At 39.3% G+C, this 19,587-nt stretch overlaps 1 protein-coding gene across 6 annotated transcripts in view; it reads left to right on the top strand.

Moving 5' to 3' along the window:
• Positions 1-19,587, top strand: part of SON (SON DNA binding protein) — a 31,047-nt gene that overhangs the window by 302 nt on the left and 11,158 nt on the right. For 4 of the 6 annotated variants that reach the window (XR_003514666.1, XM_027561341.1, XM_027561981.1 and 1 more), the window contains exons 2-6: positions 2,829-2,995; positions 4,752-10,655; positions 11,953-12,113; positions 14,012-14,158; positions 14,352-14,540. Coding sequence is in view for 5 of the 6 variants with exons in the window: in XM_027561341.1 (XP_027417142.1) it covers positions 2,829-2,995; positions 4,752-10,655; positions 11,953-12,113; positions 14,012-14,158; positions 14,352-14,540 (6,568 nt within the window). In the remaining variant the exon portion in view is untranslated. Of the gene's footprint in view, positions 1-2,828; positions 2,996-4,751; positions 10,656-11,952; positions 12,114-12,341; positions 13,877-14,011; positions 14,159-14,351; positions 14,541-14,640; positions 15,457-19,587 lie in introns of those variants that run through there. The other 2 variants (XM_027563114.1, XM_027564651.1) reach the window with 2 other exon arrangements.

The raw sequence follows: 19,587 nt of genomic DNA, 5'->3' as shown, positions 1-19,587 counted from the left end.
CCCTTCCCGGCGAGGAACTTCGCCCTTTCCGAGGTAATCCCAGGCTCTCTCTTCTAGAACCGACTTAAGATGCTCAGCCTTCTGTCCTGTTTGGGCATCCCCTACCGTCTAGCTACTGTAGGCCTGCTTGTCCACCAGGGATGGGCCTAGTTCCTTCCTCAGCTCTGCCGCCGCGCTTCCCCTCCCCCTCTCCGCCTCCGCGGATTTCGCCGGCCGGTGTCTTTGACCGGAAAGGGGTCTAACGGCCGTTTCTTGAATAATCTTAAATACGCTTTATTATTGCAAGCTTCGGACCATTTGGGGGTCGGGATCCTTTGAGAAGATGATTTGGGTCCTAATGTCCTGTGGCTTCCACCAGGTAGCATTTTAAATAGTCTGGTAGATTAGAAATTTAAATTAAAACAGTTCGAGTTAACGTTAGCTATTTTGACAGAATATTCGAGGCGAAGATGGAAGGAAACTTTGAATTACTAGTAATTACTAAATTTAGCAAGTGGAAAGTGGAGTTCGTGTACTGGTCTAAATATTCTTGCTCCCTCTGCCCCAATTGACATATTTGACCAACATGCTGTTTTTGTCATCGCTACTAGTTTACCCTTGGTTCCACACAATTTGAATGGGAAGAGACTTGCAAAGAAATAGTTGCTTACTCAGGAAGGAAAATCGCGTGGGTCATGTTATTTAGTGGTTGTCTTTTTGTATTTTTATTTTGTGTAACGTAAACATTTGTTCCCAGTTAAATGCATTGTTGTGTTTTAAAAGTTGAGAGCTAGAATCAGGCGTGAGGTGAATTTGAAAATTAGCCGGAAACTCAGTTGTAAACTTAACGCTCCAATTAACGTGAGGTTGTGGGGCAGTGATAGAGATTTGCTGGAATTCTTTGCGTATACCTTGTTTTTTTAAGTGGGAAATATATCTGTTCATTGATTTAGTTGCTTTTTGAAATTTTGTTATTTTTAGGATGGTGAGAAACGACCTGAGCTAAGGGAATAGAATTTTCCTGGAAACTTTTTAATAGTTGCATGCAATAAGTAGTTGTGTTTGGTAATTGTAATGTCTTGTTTCTGTACTTTTCAAAAATTAGGTTTTGTATTAGAAGTTTTATTGTCGTAGAAAGTTTAGAAAAAATAGAGAAACGAATTTTAAAAGACATGGTTATTGATCTTTATGTTCTTTAACTTTTTTTTCTTGTCCATACAGATGCACGTGTTTTGTGAAATGTGATCATCTTGTTTTGTGTTTGTTTGGTTTTTTTTTCACCTGTATATTGTGAACTTTTATCATGGTTTCAGTAGGCTTTGGAACATTTTTCCGGGCTCCACAGAATTCTGTTTATTGTAGGATTGTATTGATATTTAGGTGCCTTGAAATTTCCACCCTTTATCAGTAGTTGAATGAACAACCGGATAGCTTTAAGATGATTACTTTCTTATAGACTGCCTGGTTTTGTTTTGTTTTTTATACCTACTTTTCTGATTTTTAAATCCGTAGATTTTTTAGTAAGATAAGCACAGGGTAAGTGCTTAGGAAAAATGTAAAGAAAGTCCAGGAAGAAAGTCTAAAAAGAAAATTAGATAAAGCAGTTTATTACTGGAGGAGTAAAAAGCTTCTTTTCAAGTAACTTTATACAGTATCAGTGTCAAGATTATTTGCTATTTTAGTGAGCTGTAGTTTTTCTGTGTGTGTCATTTATTTTTTTATGTATATTGGTTTGAGTGAAGTTTTTATATGTAGATGGTTAGGAGTAAGAGCTCTGGTTTTGAATGCCAGCTTTACTGCTTAATAGATGTGTAACCTTCAGCTAGGTTTTTTTGTTGTTTTGTTTTCTTTGGGCCTCATTTTCCTCATTGAAAAATCAGAACAGTAGTGCTGATTTCAGAGTTTGTGGGGATAAATGAGTTTAGAAATGTAGAACCATGTGACCCTAATTAATAATTAATAAATGTTAATATTTATTGTATGATTCATTGTATTAGAAAACCAAATATTCTTTAATATCATGAAAAGCTACTGAATTTTTTTGTTAGTTAAAGCTTAAGTTACAGTAAGTCACACATGCTGTTGTGAAAATAGTTTTCTAAACAATTTTGTAAATTTGTACAAAATAATACAAGTGGCAAATGATAAAAATAAATGATATATTAAAATGTATCTTCTGTCAAGATTCTTCTGTTCCTATGAATTGAAAATATGTTAAGTGATTCATTCATTTACTCTTATTATAAATGAGTTGGTTTACATGATTTTTGGTAACTGGGTGAAAACTATATAAATGTATTTTTTCTTTTCAATATTATGGCATTTCAGTAACTGAAGAGTCTCAACCTGATCTGAAGCTACCAGTTATACTTTTGACTAAATGTCTGTGGCTAAATTTTTGTTACTTCATATTGCTGATGGTGATTGTGATCCATCCAGAGGTGTAGCTTTATTGTCACTATAGCATTTACCATAATGTTAGGTAATGTGTTTTTCTTCTTTGGTTTTGTTATTGTGATCTTAGTAATTTTTTTCCCCTGAGAGAAATATGCTGGTTGGGGAGTATTTAGTTTTTTGTTTTTTTTTAAAAGAGCTTGGAAACCTGTTTTAAAGATTTTTTTTAACTTTAACACTTCTGAAAACTTTAAGAAATTGTATGAAAATAAAAATGTGCCAACTGTTAAGTAGTGTTAAGGAAGCACTGTTGATGGGGAAAAGGGGAATATCATCCAAAATTAAATACAAAATGGTGAAATGTATGAATAATATGAGGTTTTTTTAAATAAATTGTTACAAATATTTATATGTCATGATAGAATTAACAAATTTTGATAACTTTTCTTGTCAAGTGGAAGGAGTGAAGGACAGCTCAATGGTGAAACAAACACACCTATTGAAGGAAACCAGGCAGGTGATGCAGCTGCCTCTGCCAGGAACCTACCAAATGAAGACATAGTTCAGAAGATAGAGGAAGTACTTTCTGGGGTCTTAGATACAGAATTACGATATAAGCCAGGTAAGTTGAAGATAATTACCTGTCTTGAAAGCTAAATTTTTAAAAATAGTTAATAGTTAAATAATAGTATTTCTGATTGCACGGTATTTAAGATGTTCATTAGATCTAAAGTGTCAGTAAGTTGAATTTTTAATTTAACTGATTTACTGAAGACTTGTTTTTGTTTATGTCCATTTTTTGAAAATACAATTGCAGTTGTTTGCTTTACTGGTAGAATGTAACTGTATTAGATTTGTAGTGCCTCAGTGCCAGGATTTTGAATATGGATTTTCATCGAAAAATTGTGTAAGTGTCAAGTTTTGGAAGGTACAGGAGTCTGGACCAAATTGTAATGATTTTAAAAGCCTGGAAAGTTTAATTTAAAACTCAAGGTTAGAGATTACTTTGTTTTTGCATCTACTTTTAAAGGTATAATAAATGGGGAGGAAGCATTGCTGGATATTGAGCATGTGGGGAACTGATTAAATAATTGGTGCTTAGAAATGTCTTATCATCAACCATCTTTTAGTTTTGGAAATGGAGACATTTTATGGATTTTTTTTTTTTTTTAATACGGAGTATGGCTTAAAAAAAATAGTATAGACTGGCCATGCTTAGATTCATGACTTGAGCAACTTTTGTTGAAGTATAATGTAGATTTGGTACATAATATAAACAATTAGTAGAAAATGATTAGTTTTGTTTTGAAACAGATCTTGTCTTGTGTTAATTCACTTTTTCCATAATCTTGATGACCTGGATTTCTGATCTTTTTCTGAGATCACTAAGGTTTATCAGATTTTATACTGGCATTAGAATAAATCTCATCTAGTAATAAAGTGTACACCATATTTTGGTTTAGATATGCAGAAATGTTCTTAACCTCTTAAGGGTTGTAAATTAACTTCTTAGTAACTTTAGAAGAGAAGGGAAGAGGTGTTACTTTTCTTAGAATACAGCATGAGTGATTTAGGTTCCATGTTTTGTGTTTGTTGCTCAGACCTTTGCCATCTTTATAAAAGCGTTCCCTAGCACTGAGCGACTTCACTTTCACTTTTCACTTTCATGCATTGGAGAAGGAAATGGCAACCCACTCCAGTGTTCTTGCCTGGAGAATCCCAGGGACGGGGGAGCCTGGTGGGCTGCTGTCTGTGGGGTCGCACAGAGTCGGACACGACTGAAGCGATTTAGCAGCAGCAGCAGCAGCATTTGCTGAGAGTTTACTTGATGCCACGCGTTATTCAGTGTACTTTGCATGTTTTAACTCAGTTTGTCCTCTGCCTCTGAAAGACAGTGTCAGCAATTGAGTGGTGCATTGATTCAGTATGCAAAAGCAGACAGTCTGTTCTAAAGCCAGTGCCACATTGCTTCTTGAATGAGTAAATAGGAGTTACGAAATAGTCACAAAAATTATTCAGTATATGTATTTTTAGGAATTCTGATAGTTAACAATATGAAAGATGTTTATATGTAAGTGTAGTTTAAAAGTTGTATATTGAGAGCTGGAGAAAATAATTGTTTTAGATGAACTTAGGAAAAATACATTTTAATGTAATTCTAAGAACTTTTATAATAAATTAAGAACTTATTTTTAACCCTGGCTTTAGTTGTAGAAATGTTGCAAAGGTGCCAGTCTTCATATAGCTGGTTTATGGAAAATTATTTAACAGGAAATGTCTTACGGTATCTTTAACATGGAATGTAAGGTATTGTTTATATGATTTATCTAAATCTATCTTGGGGAATATTTGACATAATTAATTTTCTTTAATTTTAGACTTGAAGGAGGCATCCAGAAAAAGTAGATGTGTGTCTGTCCAAACAGATCCTACTGATGAAATTCCTACCAAAAAGTCGAAGAAGCATAAAAAGCACAAAAATAAAAAGAAGAAAAAGAAGAAAGAAAAGGAGAAAAAGTATAAAAGACAGTCAGAAGAATCCGAGTCAAAGCCGAAATCACATCATGATGGGAACATAGAGTCGGATTCCTTTTTGAAGTTTGATTCTGAACCTTCAGAGATGGCACTGGAGCATTCTGTAAGAGCATTTGGCCTGTATGATACCAGTGAATCTCCTGCAGTTGTGCTTGAACCTCCTGTAGTTTCGATGGAGGTCTCAGAGCCACACATCTTAGAAACTTTGACGCCAGCTACAAAACATACAGAACTGTCAGTTGCATCTACGTCAGTAGTCTCAATGCCGTCAGAGCAGTCTGTGGCAGTAATGCTGGAACCATCCACAACAAAGATTCTGGATTCCTTTGCAACAGCACCAGTGCCTACAACAACAGTAGTGCTAAAGTCATCTGAGCCAGTGGTAACAGTGTCAGTGGAGTGTCAGATGAAATCTGTGCAGAAATCTTTGGAGAGCACACCTCCAGAGCCATCAAAGATCATGTTGCTAGAGCCTCCAGTAGCAAAAGTGCTAGAGCTATCAGAAACTCTTGTGTCATCAGAGACACCTACTGAGGTGCACCCTGAGCCAAGCACATCAACAGCAATGGATTTTCCAGAGTCGTCAGCAACTGAAGTGCTAAGATTGCCAGAGCAGCCTGTAGAAGGACCGTCAGAGATTGCAGATTCATCCATGACACGACCGCAGGAGATGCTGGAGCTGCCCAAGACCACAGCGTTGGAGCTGCAGGAGTCGTCGGTGGCCTCAGTGATGGAGTTGCCGGGGCCACCTGCGACCTCCATGCCGGAGTTGCAGGGGCCCCCTGTGACTCCAGTGCTGGAGTTACCTGGGCCCTCTGCTACCCCGGCGCCAGAGTTGCCAGGGCCCCTTTCTACCCCAGTGCCTGAGTTGCTAGGGCCCCCTGCGACAGCAGTGCCCGAGTTGGCGGGGCCCTCTGTGACATCAGTGCCACAGTTGTCACAGGAATTGTCAGGGCTTCCAGCACCATCCATGGGGTTGGAGCCACCACAGGAGGTACCAGAGCCACCTGTGATGGCACAGGAGTTGCCAGGGCTGCCTGCAGTGACAACAGCAGTAGAGTTGCCAGGGCAGCCTGTGGTAACAGTAGCAATGGAGTTGACCGAACAACCTGTGACGACGACAGAATTGGAGCAGCCTGTGGGGATGACAGCGGTGGAACATCCTGGGCAGCCTGAGGTGACAACGGCAACAGGGTTGCTGGGGCAGCCTGAGGCGGCAATGGTGCTGGAGTTGCCGGGACAGCCGGTGGCAACGACAGCGCTGGAGTTGTCAGGGCAGCCTTCGGTGACTGGGGTGCCAGAGTTGCCAGGGCTGCCTTCGGCAACTAGGGCGCTGGAGTTGTCGGGGCAACCTGTGGCAACTGGGGCACTGGAGTTGCCTGGGCAGCTCATGGCAGCTGGGGCACTGGAGTTCTCGGGGCAGTCTGGGGCAGCTGGAGCACTGGAGCTTCTGGGGCAGCCCTTGGCAACAGGGGTGCTGGAGTTGCCAGGGCAACCTGGGGCGCCAGAGTTGCCTGGGCAGCCTGTGGCAACTGTGGCGCTGGAGATCTCTGTTCAGTCTGTGGTGACAACGGAGCTGTCAACGATGACCGTGTCGCAGTCCCTGGAGGTGCCCTCGACGACAGCGCTGGAATCCTATAATACGGTAGCACAGGAGCTGCCTACTACATTAGTGGGGGAGACTTCTGTAACAGTAGGAGTGGATCCCTTGATGGCCCAAGAATCCCATATGTTAGCTTCTAACACCATGGAGACCCATATGTTAGCATCCAACACCATGGACTCCCAAATGCTAGCGTCCAACACCATGGACTCTCAAATGCTAGCATCCAACACTATGGACTCCCAGATGTTAGCCTCTAGCACCATGGACTCCCAGATGTTAGCAACCAGCTCCATGGACTCCCAGATGTTAGCAACCAGCTCCATGGACTCTCAGATGTTAGCAACCAGCTCCATGGACTCTCAGATGCTAGCAACCAGCTCCATGGACTCCCAGATGTTAGCAACCAGCTCCATGGACTCCCAGATGTTAGCAACCAGCTCCATGGACTCCCAGATGTTAGCAACCAGCTCCATGGACTCCCAGATGTTAGCAACCAGCTCCATGGACTCCCAGATGTTAGCAACCAGCACCATGGACTCCCAGATGTTAGCCACTAGCTCTATGGACTCCCAGATGTTAGCATCTGGCACTATGGACTCTCAGATGTTAGCTTCTGGCTCCATGGATGCTCAGATGTTAGCGTCTGGTACCATGGATGCCCAGATGTTAGCATCTAGTACCCAAGATTCTGCTATGTTGGGTTCAAAATCTCCTGATCCCTACAGGTTAGCTCAGGATCCTTACAGGTTAGCTCAGGATCCGTATAGGTTAGGTCATGACCCTTACAGGCTAGGTCATGATGCCTACAGGTTAGGGCAGGATCCCTATAGATTAGGCCATGATCCCTACAGACTAACTCCTGATCCCTATAGAATGTCACCTAGACCCTATAGGATAGCACCCAGGTCCTATAGAATAGCTCCCAGGCCATATAGGTTAGCACCTAGACCCCTGATGTTAGCATCTAGACGTTCTATGATGATGTCCTATGCTGCAGAACGTTCCATGATGTCATCTTATGAACGCTCTATGATGTCTTATGAGCGGTCTATGATGTCCCCTATGGCTGAGCGTTCTATGATGTCCGCCTACGAGCGCTCTATGATGTCAGCCTATGAGCGCTCTATGATGTCCCCTATGGCTGAGCGCTCTATGATGTCAGCTTATGAACGCTCTATGATGTCAGCCTACGAGCGCTCCATGATGTCCCCAATGGCTGACCGATCTATGATGTCCATGGGTGCTGACCGGTCTATGATGTCATCGTACTCTGCTGCTGACCGGTCTATGATGTCATCGTACTCTGCAGCTGACCGATCTATGATGTCATCTTATACTGCTGATCGTTCAATGATGTCTATGGCAGCTGATTCTTACACCGATTCTTATACTGATACATACACGGAGGCATATATGGTGCCACCTTTGCCTCCTGAAGAGCCTCCAACAATGCCACCATTGCCACCTGAAGAGCCACCAATGACACCACCATTGCCTCCTGAGGAACCACCAGAGGGTCCAGTGTTAGCCGCTGAGCAGTCAGCATTAACAGCTGAAAATACATGGTCTGCTGAGGTGCCAGCATTAGCTCCTGAAGAGTCTGTATCGCTGCCTGAACCTCCTGTGAGTCAAAGTGAGATTGCGGAGCCTTTGGCAGTGACTGCTAATTATTCAGTGTCAGCATCGGAGCCTTCAGTGTTAGCATCAGAGGCTGACGTGACTGTTCCAGAACCACAGCTAGAGCCAGAGTCTTCAGTTATGTCAACACCTGTAGAGTCTGCTGCTGGAGCAGAAGAGCATGAAATGGTTGCAGAGAGACCAGTGACTTACATGGTGTCTGAAACTCCCACAACATCAGCTGAACCAACTGTGTTAACATCAGAGCCTTCTGTTATATCAGAGACAGCAGAAACTTATGATTCCATGAGGGCTTCAGGACAGACTGCCTCAGAGGTATCTATGTCTCTGCTGGAGCCAGCAGTACCTATTGCAGAGCCATCACAGAGCACTGTAGATCTGCCAGCCATGGCTGTTCCAGAGCACCCAGCTGGGATTGTTTCAGAGACATCAACCGTGGCTGTCCCAGAGCCACAGGCTGAGGCTGTCCTAGACCCTCCAGCTGCAGCTGTCCAGGACCCTCCAGCTGTGGCTGTCCTGGACCCACCAGCTGAGGCTGTACCAGAGCCCCTGGCCTTGTCTGAGCCAGAGCATGTTACTGTTGCTGTGCCAGTTGTCTCTACCCTGGAGCCTACTGTGCCTATTCTGGAACCAGTGGTGTCCATCCTTCAACCTAATGTGATTGTTTCAGAACCATCTAGTTGTGTCCAAGAGTCCACTGTGACAATTTCAGAGCCTCCTGTCACTGTCTCAGAGCAAACTCAAGTAATACCAGCTGAGACAGTTGTAGAGTCTACAGCAGTAATATTAGAATCTAGTGTTATAAAAGGAATGAATTTACTATCTGGTGATCAAAGTATTGCTTCAGAGATTGGCCTGCAGGAGATAGCCATGCATTCAGAGGAAGAGCCACGTGCTGAAGGACTCCTGAAGAGTGGCTCTAATGAAACTGAAAATTGTATAAGTACAGACCTTAACATAAATAATCACTTAATTGCTCAAGAGATGGAATGTAGCACAGTGTCTGCTGCCAGCACTGGTGCTATTGGTGAAATGGGTGAAGAGGCAGTTTTGCCTACCAGTGAGACTAAACAATGCACAGTATTGGATACCTGTCCTAGTGTTAGTGAAACTGAGCTAGGAGGAACTCTGTCTTCTGTTGGTCCCCTTGTCCTTGAATCTGAAGCAGCGGGAACTGGTAAGGATCTTGAATTTGGCACAGCATCTGCTCTCAGTTCAGTTAGTAAATATGATGGTGAAGTATCTTTAACTACTCAAGATACTGAACATGACATGGTAATTTCCACCAGTCCCAGTGGTGGCAGTGAAGCTGACATAGAGGGACCTTTGCCTGCTCAAGACATTCATCCTGATTTATCTAATAATTTTATCAACAAGGATGCAGAAGGATCATTACTTGTACAGGAGAGTGACCAGATGTTAGCAGCTGTTATCAGTCCTAAAGAAAGTAGTGGAGAAGATAAAGAAGTATCTCTCACTACTAAAGAGATATTGTCTGATTCAGGATTTCCTGCCAGCATTGATGATATTAATGAAGCTGATTTAGTGAGACCATTACTTCCTAAAGACATGGAACGTCTTACAAACCTTAGAGCTGGTATTGAAGGACCTTTACTTCCGAGTGAGGTGGAACGGGATAAATCTGCTGCCAGTCCAGTTGTAATTAGTATACCAGAAAAAGCTTCAGAGTCGTCTTCAGAGGAAAAAGATGATTATGAAATTTTTGTAAAGGTTAAGGACACACATGAAAAAAGCAAGAAAAATAAGAACCGTGACAAAGGTGAGAAAGAGAAGAAAAGAGACTCTTCATTAAGGTCGAGAAGTAAACGTTCCAAGTCTTCTGAACACAAATCTCGAAAACGCACCAGTGAATCTCGTTCTAGGGCAAGGAAGAGATCATCTAAGTCCAAGTCTCATCGCTCTCAAACACGTTCGCGGTCACGATCAAGACGCAGGAGGAGGAGCAGCAGGTCAAGATCAAAGTCCAGGGGAAGGCGATCTGTATCAAAAGAGAAGCGCAAAAGATCTCCAAAGCACAGATCCAAGTCCAGGGAAAGAAAAAGAAAAAGATCAAGCTCCAGGGATAACCGGAAAACAGGTAGAGCTCGAAGTCGCACCCCAAGTCGTCGGAGCCGGAGTCATACTCCGAGTCGTAGGAGAAGATCCAGATCCGGGGGGAGAAGGAGCTTTAGCATTTCCCCTAGCCGACGGAGCCGCACCCCAAGCCGACGGAGCCGCACCCCAAGCCGAAGGAGCCGCACCCCAAGCCGAAGGAGCCGCACCCCTAGCAGACGGAGCCGGACCCCGAGTCGACGGAGCCGGACCCCGAGCCGTCGGAGAAGATCAAGATCTGTGGTAAGAAGACGAAGCTTCAGTATATCACCAGTCAGATTACGGCGATCACGAACACCCTTGAGAAGAAGGTTTAGCAGGTCTCCAATCCGTCGCAAACGATCCAGGTCTTCAGAAAGAGGCAGATCACCTAAACGTCTCACAGATTTGAGTGAGTCATTTAAATATTTAATAGTATTAAAGAATGATTTGAATCTGAATTTTTTTCTGTGAGTTTAATGACATATTGGGGATTATTGGTTTTTGAGGGTAAATATTTCTATCTTTAAGTTTTTGTAATTAGCTTCTGTTTAGAAAATGTGGGAATAAGTATATTTATAATTAGCTTTAAAAGATTAGCTTTGGAGTATATTAGAACCAAAGTATTTCCATACTTTAATGTTTTCTTTCTGCTTGAACCATATACCATAACTAAAAATGGCAAGTAGAAGTTCAATTAGGTGTTGTTACTGTAATTATTCCAACATAGGTTCTTGCAAATAAGCCTGAAATCAGACATTTCTTTTTTAAATAGTTACATGTCTTAAAATGGCATATAGAACTGTTAAATGTTTGTGAGGATAATTCTAATTGGTATAATGGGTAATGTAAGTGAGTAGGGAATTTTGCATGTGGGGAGTTAGTGATTTCAGTCTGTCTGTCTTTTACAAAATGAAGTGTTCTAATATCTCCTGCTTTTTTAAGTGAGCAGAGGTGACTAAAATTTGATGGATAATGTATGACTACTGTTAATGGATAATTTGTCATTATCCCAGTAGATTGGACATTTCCAGGTCAGACTAGTCAAAAGAAAAAGTCCTAGACAGAACCTTAGGGGAGAATGATTCAGTTTAACAGATGGTTTTTGAGTGCTTTTTTTAATTAAAAAACATAAAGATTACCAGCTAGTACAAGAGACACAGATAAAATGCATGTATGTCTATTTTACCAAGTAGTGAAACTGCCTAAGAGCAGAATGTGATGATTGCTGTAAATACTGGTACAGATTAGGTACTTCGGGAGCACAATGGAGAGGAATGTTAAATTCTGACTTAAGACTTGTTACTTTGAAATGGTGGCAGTTTTGAAATTGGGCTCAAAGAGTGATTTAGAATGTTATTAAGAGATTTAGAAGGAGAGTAATTTAAGGGGCACCATAGTTTTGGAAAATAAAGTAGGCTTTGGCAGGTGTGGGAGTTAGCATGTATAGCAGGGTGATTATTGTAGTTGTGTAGTTTAGCTATTTTGTATAGTGTTTGAGTGGGAAGCTAAATACGGACTTAATTCACTTTTAAATATGGGGCATTTTCTTTATTTCTTTAAATCTTTGAGCCAAAGAATGATTTCATCACAGCTGTAAGTTTGGGCAGAAAATTGATGCCTTTAATTTTTTTAGCATGTAAAACATTAGATAATATAAAATGTATAGCCTTTCAGGAAAACTGCTTTTTGTATTTTTCCTCTTGCAGATAAGGCTCAGTTACTTGAAATAGCCAAAGCTAATGCAGCTGCCATGTGTGCTAAGGCTGGTGTTCCTTTACCACCAAACCTAAAGCCTGCACCCCCACCTACAATAGAAGAGAAAGTTGCTAAAAAGTCAGGAGGAGCTACTATAGAAGAACTAACTGAGGTAAGCTAGACAGAATTTGTTTTCATTCTTAAATGGATTACTCCAGTGATGTTGACTCTGGAGCGTGCCAAAAACCTGAATTGTGGGCTGAACTGATAATGGCTGGCACCGAGTGGCCAAAACCCGAAATACAGACGTGGCAGCGGCAGAAGCTCTGTTTAGCAGGCCATTATCCGGGATGGCTAAGCTCCGCTAGCTAAGTTACTTCCCATTACTTTTGCTTTCCAGTTTTAGAAGCCAAACTGACTGAGGAGTGGGACGGTTCGTTTGAATGGAGGAGGTGTTGAGTGAGCAACACGCAGAAGCTCGCCTACAGTTTCGTTTCCATTCACGACGCGTTCACTGATCGCCACGAGTGTACTGCATATACGCAAAGACACAGACAATCTTCAGAAATGATCTTTTGCCACCGGAGCTTGGAAATTAATGAGAATAGCTGGCCATTGCCTGAAAGGAACTTCTTTCGCATCAACATTTCGGGTTTTGGCTGTTTGGTACCAGCCATTGGTGATAATGGCCGGCCATTATCAGTTCTTCCTGCGGTTCGGGTTTTGGCAGTAACATATATATTTTAAACACAATTATTTTTGTTTTTAAGAATTTGATCTTTTCAATTGAGGCTTTTTTTTGTCTTATGGCTTTGTTTTATTAAAATTTGTTTGGTTTTTTTTTTTTTTTTTTTTTTTGGAGGACGCTGAAATATTGCTGCTAGGATCCAGAAATACCACACTGTTTCAGATATTGAAACTTGTTATTGGCTAGCCTTATGCCAGCCTGCCACTGTCAATATATTCTGTTCCCCTTGGTTACAAGCTTGGTATACTCTGTGTTTTTGGCTAAATGAGCTTTTTATCTGATTAAAATATTTTCAATTGATAAGGGATATGATAAATTCTACTGCTTGTATAGAGACAAGTCCACCCAAATTTACTCTGACCTTTTTATAAAGCCAGGTAATGGGAGTCTGTTCCTTTGCTTCTCAAGGAGGAATTGACTTTGCTTTATGTGTCAGACCTCATCATTGCACCCTCTCCATCATGCCTTATATTCCATCCTTGAGTTCTGTTCCTTTAGACACTCAACCTATAAAACATTTATGGAAAGACATGCTATTATCTAGCCCAGTTGCAAGTGTTTCAAATTTTGTTTAGCCATACATTTGGGGATTGCATAGTTTCTTAATCTCTTTCCTTAGATTTATTACAATATGAATTACAACTTTTTTTTTTTTTTATGTTTAAGGACCTAGTGAAGACTTCTATTGCTTGCTTATCAAATCCAAGCTCCTTATCCAAAACCTTATGAACACTTAGTGATTCCCTATATATTTTAGCCTCATCTTCAGCCCTCTTATCCCTTTTAATAAGTTTTTTCTCACCTCTTTACCACTACCTGACTATAGAGTGACTTTCTTTTCCTTTCCCTGCTAATCCTTTTTCTTAACTATGAAAATCTGGCTTAGAACTTTCAAGGAATATTCCTTGATTATCAGATTCTGCCTGATTCTGTTCTCTCTTAAGCTTTTGTTCTTTGAGCACTTATGTACTCAGTTTGTATTATATCAGTTTGCACTTGTTAAACTGTGTTGCTCTGTAAAAGCGTTCCTCAATTATCTCATGTGTATGTATTCCGTCTTTTGAACTAGATTGTAAGCTCCTTGAGAGCAGGGACCATGTCTTTTATTTTTTTGTATTCCCTGGACAGTGCCCAGTACAGTGCTCTGCACATAGTAGGTGCTCAATAAATGTTGTTAACTGACTGACCAGCTAGAGTGTGTTTAAATAAGTAGTGAGCTAAGTTACCCAGCTATAAATTTTATGTGGTTTTGAATTTAAGAAATTATGTGTTATTCTACATAAAGTGTAAGATTTATCTTTTGTTTGTTTTTACTTTTTAAGAAATGCAAACAGATTGCACAGAGTAAAGAAGATGATGATGTAATAGTGAATAAGCCGCATGTTTCGGATGAAGAGGAAGAAGAACCTCCTTTTTATCATCATCCCTTTAAACTCAGTGAACCCAAACCCATTTTTTTCAATCTGAATGTGAGTATTAATGTTTTTGAACTGGTAAAACAGCACAACTTGTAGAACTATTTAAGTAAAACTGAAATAATATTTAGTTTTGAATTTAGGTTAAATACTGTGAGAAATAGTCATTTTCCGATTATGTTGAAAATCTATTGAATTTTGAATTAAGAAAAACATTCTTGAATTAAGAAAAACATTATGTTTTTAGATTGCTGCAGCAAAGCCAACTCCACCAAAAAGCCAGGTAACATTAACAAAAGAATTCCCTGTATCATCTGGATCGCAACATCGGAAAAAAGAAGCAGATAGTGTTTATGGAGAGTGGGTCCCTGTAGAGAAAAACGGTGAAGAAAACAAAGATGATGATAATGTTTTCAGCAGCAATTTGCCCTCTGAGGTAAGTAAGAGGACTATTATGTATTTTTCTTTTTATATACCTGAACCTGCATTTTATTGTTACTTTATATCTGATTTGGATTCTGTTTCACTCTTCTTAGGGCCGGGTTAAACGGCAGGGCCGGGTTAGACGACAGATGAAACAACCCGCAGCTTCTCATTTGACAGTAACTCGATGCAATTCACTTTGTGGAACCAAGCCACAAAGTGAAAAGCATCGAATTGCAGAGAACAGTGTTATCACATCCCTACCCAACATTGGGCCCTCCTTGCACTTGTGGGAAGGTAGCCCAAGGTACAACTATTTAGCTTCCCGTTTTGCTTCAAGGCTCTATAGCTCTAGATTTTGGTGGTAGCAAATTTATTGGGTGGAGGGATTTGAGCAGAGAGAGGCAGATCCTCAGGTTCAACACAAGAACTGGATTGGAAAAGGTCCCTGTAGGCTGATGTGAGCATCTCGGATACATAGCCTGTTGCCCTTTAAATAATGGTTTCTTACTATATTTCTCTGGGTTGTTTGTCAGATAGCCTTTAATTTTAATCATTTTCCCCTTCTGTGTGCTACCTTGGCCGTTTTGAATTCTTGTGTTTAACCTAATGCTCAGCCTTGGTACTTCATTTCCCTTCTCCTTCCCCTTTTTGCTACTATTAAAAGTTGGAGAAGTGGAATTCACACCTTGAAATTTCCAGGAGGCTATAGTTGTATCTTGTCAAAATGACGCAGTAATAATGCCAAGTGTCAAAACAGCCCCATTAAAATGCCGCCTGATTAAATAATGTGCTGCTAAATATAGTGCACATGAAAACAGCGAGACTGTATATATATGTAAATATATATATATATATATCTGTATCTTTGTATGTATCTCTGTATCTGTACCTTTGCTGTATCTTTTAATAAACAGTTTACTTTTATTTAACTTGTTGTGCAAAATCACGCTTGGGGGATCTGGGAGGGTGGAGACTTACTAGGGGGGTGGGAGTTTTAAATGATACAATAGACTAGTCATCACCTCTTGCCCTTGGTTTCCAAAACCCAGACATTTTGTCCAAGGACTAGACTAGATATCTGATGCCCGTACAGTGTAGGGATTCTTCCCCGGTTCCTATCCTTGCCATTTTGGGATATGTGGATCCAGAGAGACCTGTACTCTTCACCTACAGGTTCCCCTTATTGACCATATTATCATCATCCAATAAACACCTCTGATAATACAAATAAACAAATTCTGTTTATAAAGTTAAAAGTGAACAGAACCCAAATCAGAAACTTTGGTAGTATTTTTTTCCCCTGAGCTCTTCACAAGAGACATTGTTTTTTTTTGTTTTGTTTTTGACCTGTGGCATTTGGAAAAGAGCACAGTCTGTGCAATGACACTGGACATAATTAGCCAGTGCAACTTACAGTCACTGTTGATACTTACATGAGGTTCAACAACTGAAGCAAGGTACGCCATCACCAGTGAAGGAGAGACAGCTTATTTGGACAATTTTTAGTGAAGCCAGTTGAGTAGTTCAGTTGCTGATTCGCAAATCAGGCTACTTACTGCACATCTCAAGAGGGAAAGGTTAACTGACATTTATAACTGACTTGAATCTAGTAATAGCTGAGTATAAACCATGGTAAGAGGGCTGAACTGACTGACTTAGAAATTCTAATACACATGCTTTTAGTCATTTCTTAAACATTAAGCATTTAACAGAGTTAGAAAAAAACGAGACATTTATGTGAAAAAAATTTTCCAACGTGGTAAAGCCCTATAAATATTGCATAATTCCAAAAGATTTTCCTGGGAAGATAAGTGACTATAACTATTTAACTTCAGTGGAACATGGGGAAGATGCTTAGTGAATCCTGGTGATTACGGTTCTTCTTGATTAAGAGTATATATAAATGTGTGCGTGTGTATATATATTACCGTATTTAGCCGTTTTCAGTCTTAACACTGAAACTGTGGTGCCTTAAGTTGTCTGTCATCAATAGTGGTTGTCAAATTTGAATGAAAAGTTGGGGGAATTAACTCCAAAGACATCTGGGAGAGGGGAGTAGGTGGGTATTAAGATTTTATAAAATAAGTAAAAGGAGCCTTTTATTAAAGCAGGAGACAAAAGTTCTGTTCATGAAGCAGATTTCTCCTGTGGGGGATATTATATACAGCTATTGCTATCAGAACTCTAAGCTAGTTTCTTAGACAGTTAGACTAAAAAATATGTGTTAACTTTAATTTCAAGTAAAACAGTCCCCAAATTTTATGAAGGGACAGCAGTTTGCTTTTGTTTTTAGGTCTCTGTACTTTTACCTAGAAGTAATATTGAACATCTAAAGGAAGTGTTCACTGTATGAAATGTTTAGTTCTAGTTATTTAGCTGTATCTTACAAATATATTAGTAAGATTAATGTTCTATATTCTAAATGTTTGTAGAATACTATTGGTGACATTTTATGGGAGCATTGAGTCTTGATTCCCTGTCAGGGGTTGAAATAAAGATTTTATATAGAAAAGAAAGTTCTTTTTAAATGGTCAATATTTTAATTGAATATGCTTTGAGTTTTTCTGTTATTTTTTCATTTTAATAAAATTGGAATTTGTGATTCTTTAGTTTTGAGCATAAAACATTCAGGCAAAGATCACAGATTTGATCTCAGCTTTGCTATATGATCCTTAATCCTACCAGTTGTGCACATGAGTGCTCTTTGACATAAGTGAGAGTGGATAGACGTGGATGGATCAACATAACTCTATATCTTATGGAAATACCAACTCATCACACTGTGGGCTCTGCTGCCATAGCATCGTCTTCCTACCCAGAAGCCAACCAGCATCATCCTCAGTAAAGAGTGACTGCAGAACCTTGATCATATTTGTGTGAATTTTGATTTATAAACAATGAAACCAAAAGTGTTGGAAAACATTTTAAAACTTGTCCTTTGGGGGCATTAATTCTCGGTAATAAAGATAGCAAAGCCTTACTGGGTAGAGGATATAAATGTAGTCTCTGGCATAAAGTTTCCCCTTCATGTCCCCTAAAATTCCCTTATGGTTAGGAACTCTGTATTTTTGAGGTTTAAGAAAACTGAGTTCTTGTGGTAAAATGAAAATTTTAATTGAAAATGAAACACATAGGTCTTGGCAGTGCGAGAATATTACATACAGCTTTTTTATTCATTCATTCTTTAGAGTCTCCCAGGTTATTAATGTGGAATTTCTCTACCATTTAATGGTTTATCTAATCCTCCAATTACTGTAATTCATTTAAATGTAATAAAAATTACACTAGAGAATTTTATGTGAAATAATAAAAAGACTCATAAATGAGTTTTTAAAACCAAGCCACATAACTCCTGAGGCATTCTGTATTTAGTGTGGCTTTTGTTTATATAGTTGTCATTTACTTTGTATTTTATTAATTTTTGCTAAATATTTTAAATCATGTTTTGTATGCAGGCTAGGTGCTTTTTCTTTAACTCTCTTTACTTAAAAATTTCATTTTATATCATCTTTTAATTGGAGATCCCTGCAATTTCTTATGTAGAAAGTAATTTGCCTTTTACAGGTACTATTTTTTCCTTACCTGAATGACCACCTTTTAATAATTCTCATTAGTTCTTTAATAGCCTTTCACTGACTTTTTAAGAATTATTTAAGATAATTGTTTTATTTATGTAAACAGTTGGGTTAACACAGGGGGAAGGTAAATTGACTTAGAAGGATTTTTAAAATAAGGAAGATGAAGATGCACAGGTAATAACTTAGGTTGTGAAATGCATATTACAGTGTCAGTTATATTAGTGTGTTATTAGTCCTGACAACATTTTAGGTTACAGAAACAGTAATCTGTTGTGTTGCTGAAGTAGAGGGATGAAATAACTTGGACAGGTTTTTATAGATGTGTGAACTGGAATAATAATTCAGGATACTCTTTTTATGTGGATTTCACCTTTTAGAACAAGCCCTAGGGAGAAGGAAATAAAACATTTCCCCCCATCATGATGCCTAGAATATTACTACACATTACATGGAAGGTCTATTGTGTACTAGTGAAAATAAATTTGCTTTGTTGATGATAGCTTGATAATAGTGTTCTGCAGGGTTTAAGATAATTCCCGCCACCCCCCGACTTTCTAGCATTCTAAAACTTTTAGCATCATTTTGGTACCTTTCACACTTGACTGTTTTTGAGCAACATTAAGACTCAAACTCTGCTATGTATTATAGTCTGGTAGTAGTGGTATAGTTGTGTATGATTCTTAACGACCCAATGGACTGCACATTGCCAGGCTTCTCTGTCCGTGGAACTTCCCAGGCAAGAAGACAGCAGTGGGTTGCCATTTTCCTTCTCCAATAGTTATATGCTTTATGTATACACATACAAATCCTATGCAGTCCAATACAGCAGTCACTGAGCCACTGAGAAATCAGTTCTTTAATTGCACTAGGCACATTTCAAGTGCTCATTAGCTTTCACTGTAAAAGTTCTGTTGGACAGTGCTGTTCTAAAGGGTAGCTGTGATGTTTTATGAGTCTTTTAATACTGATTCAGAACTTTGGTCTAATCTTTGAATATTAATGTTTTGAGAATTATAGTTGGTTTTTTATTTCATATCCTGAGTTATCCTGGCAACTTGGATATATGCTTTTTGATATAAACTCTTGAGGATTCTTTAGAGATTAAGATAATCCTGATTGATCCTATTTTGGGTATGTTTCTTCACATTAAAAAGTATGAATATGAAATTAATAGTCAAATTACTATTTGTTAATAAAGTTTTGACACGAACTTACAGCTTACTTGATAAGCCTGTTGAAGAATAAATGAAGTTGTATTACCTTAGGAAAAAAACTAGTTGTAATTTTATCTAAATTTATATTAAATCTCAATGTTGTTATATTAAATAAATAACTATTTAAATAAATAAAAGTTCCTTTCAGAGTGAGATGTGAATTTAACATAAAATACTGAGATTTGAATGAAGTTTCATCCTGAGGATAAATGATGAGGTATTTAGGTTACCTGCTTGCTTAATAAAGGTTAAAAGAGAAAAAAGT

This window comes from Bos indicus x Bos taurus, chromosome 1, assembly GCF_003369695.1.
Source record: "Bos indicus x Bos taurus breed Angus x Brahman F1 hybrid chromosome 1, Bos_hybrid_MaternalHap_v2.0, whole genome shotgun sequence".
NCBI classification, from domain to species: domain Eukaryota; kingdom Metazoa; phylum Chordata; class Mammalia; order Artiodactyla; family Bovidae; genus Bos; species Bos indicus x Bos taurus.
The sequence above is the reverse complement of the archived record's forward strand: the minus strand, read 5'-3'. Positions and strand labels throughout refer to the sequence as shown.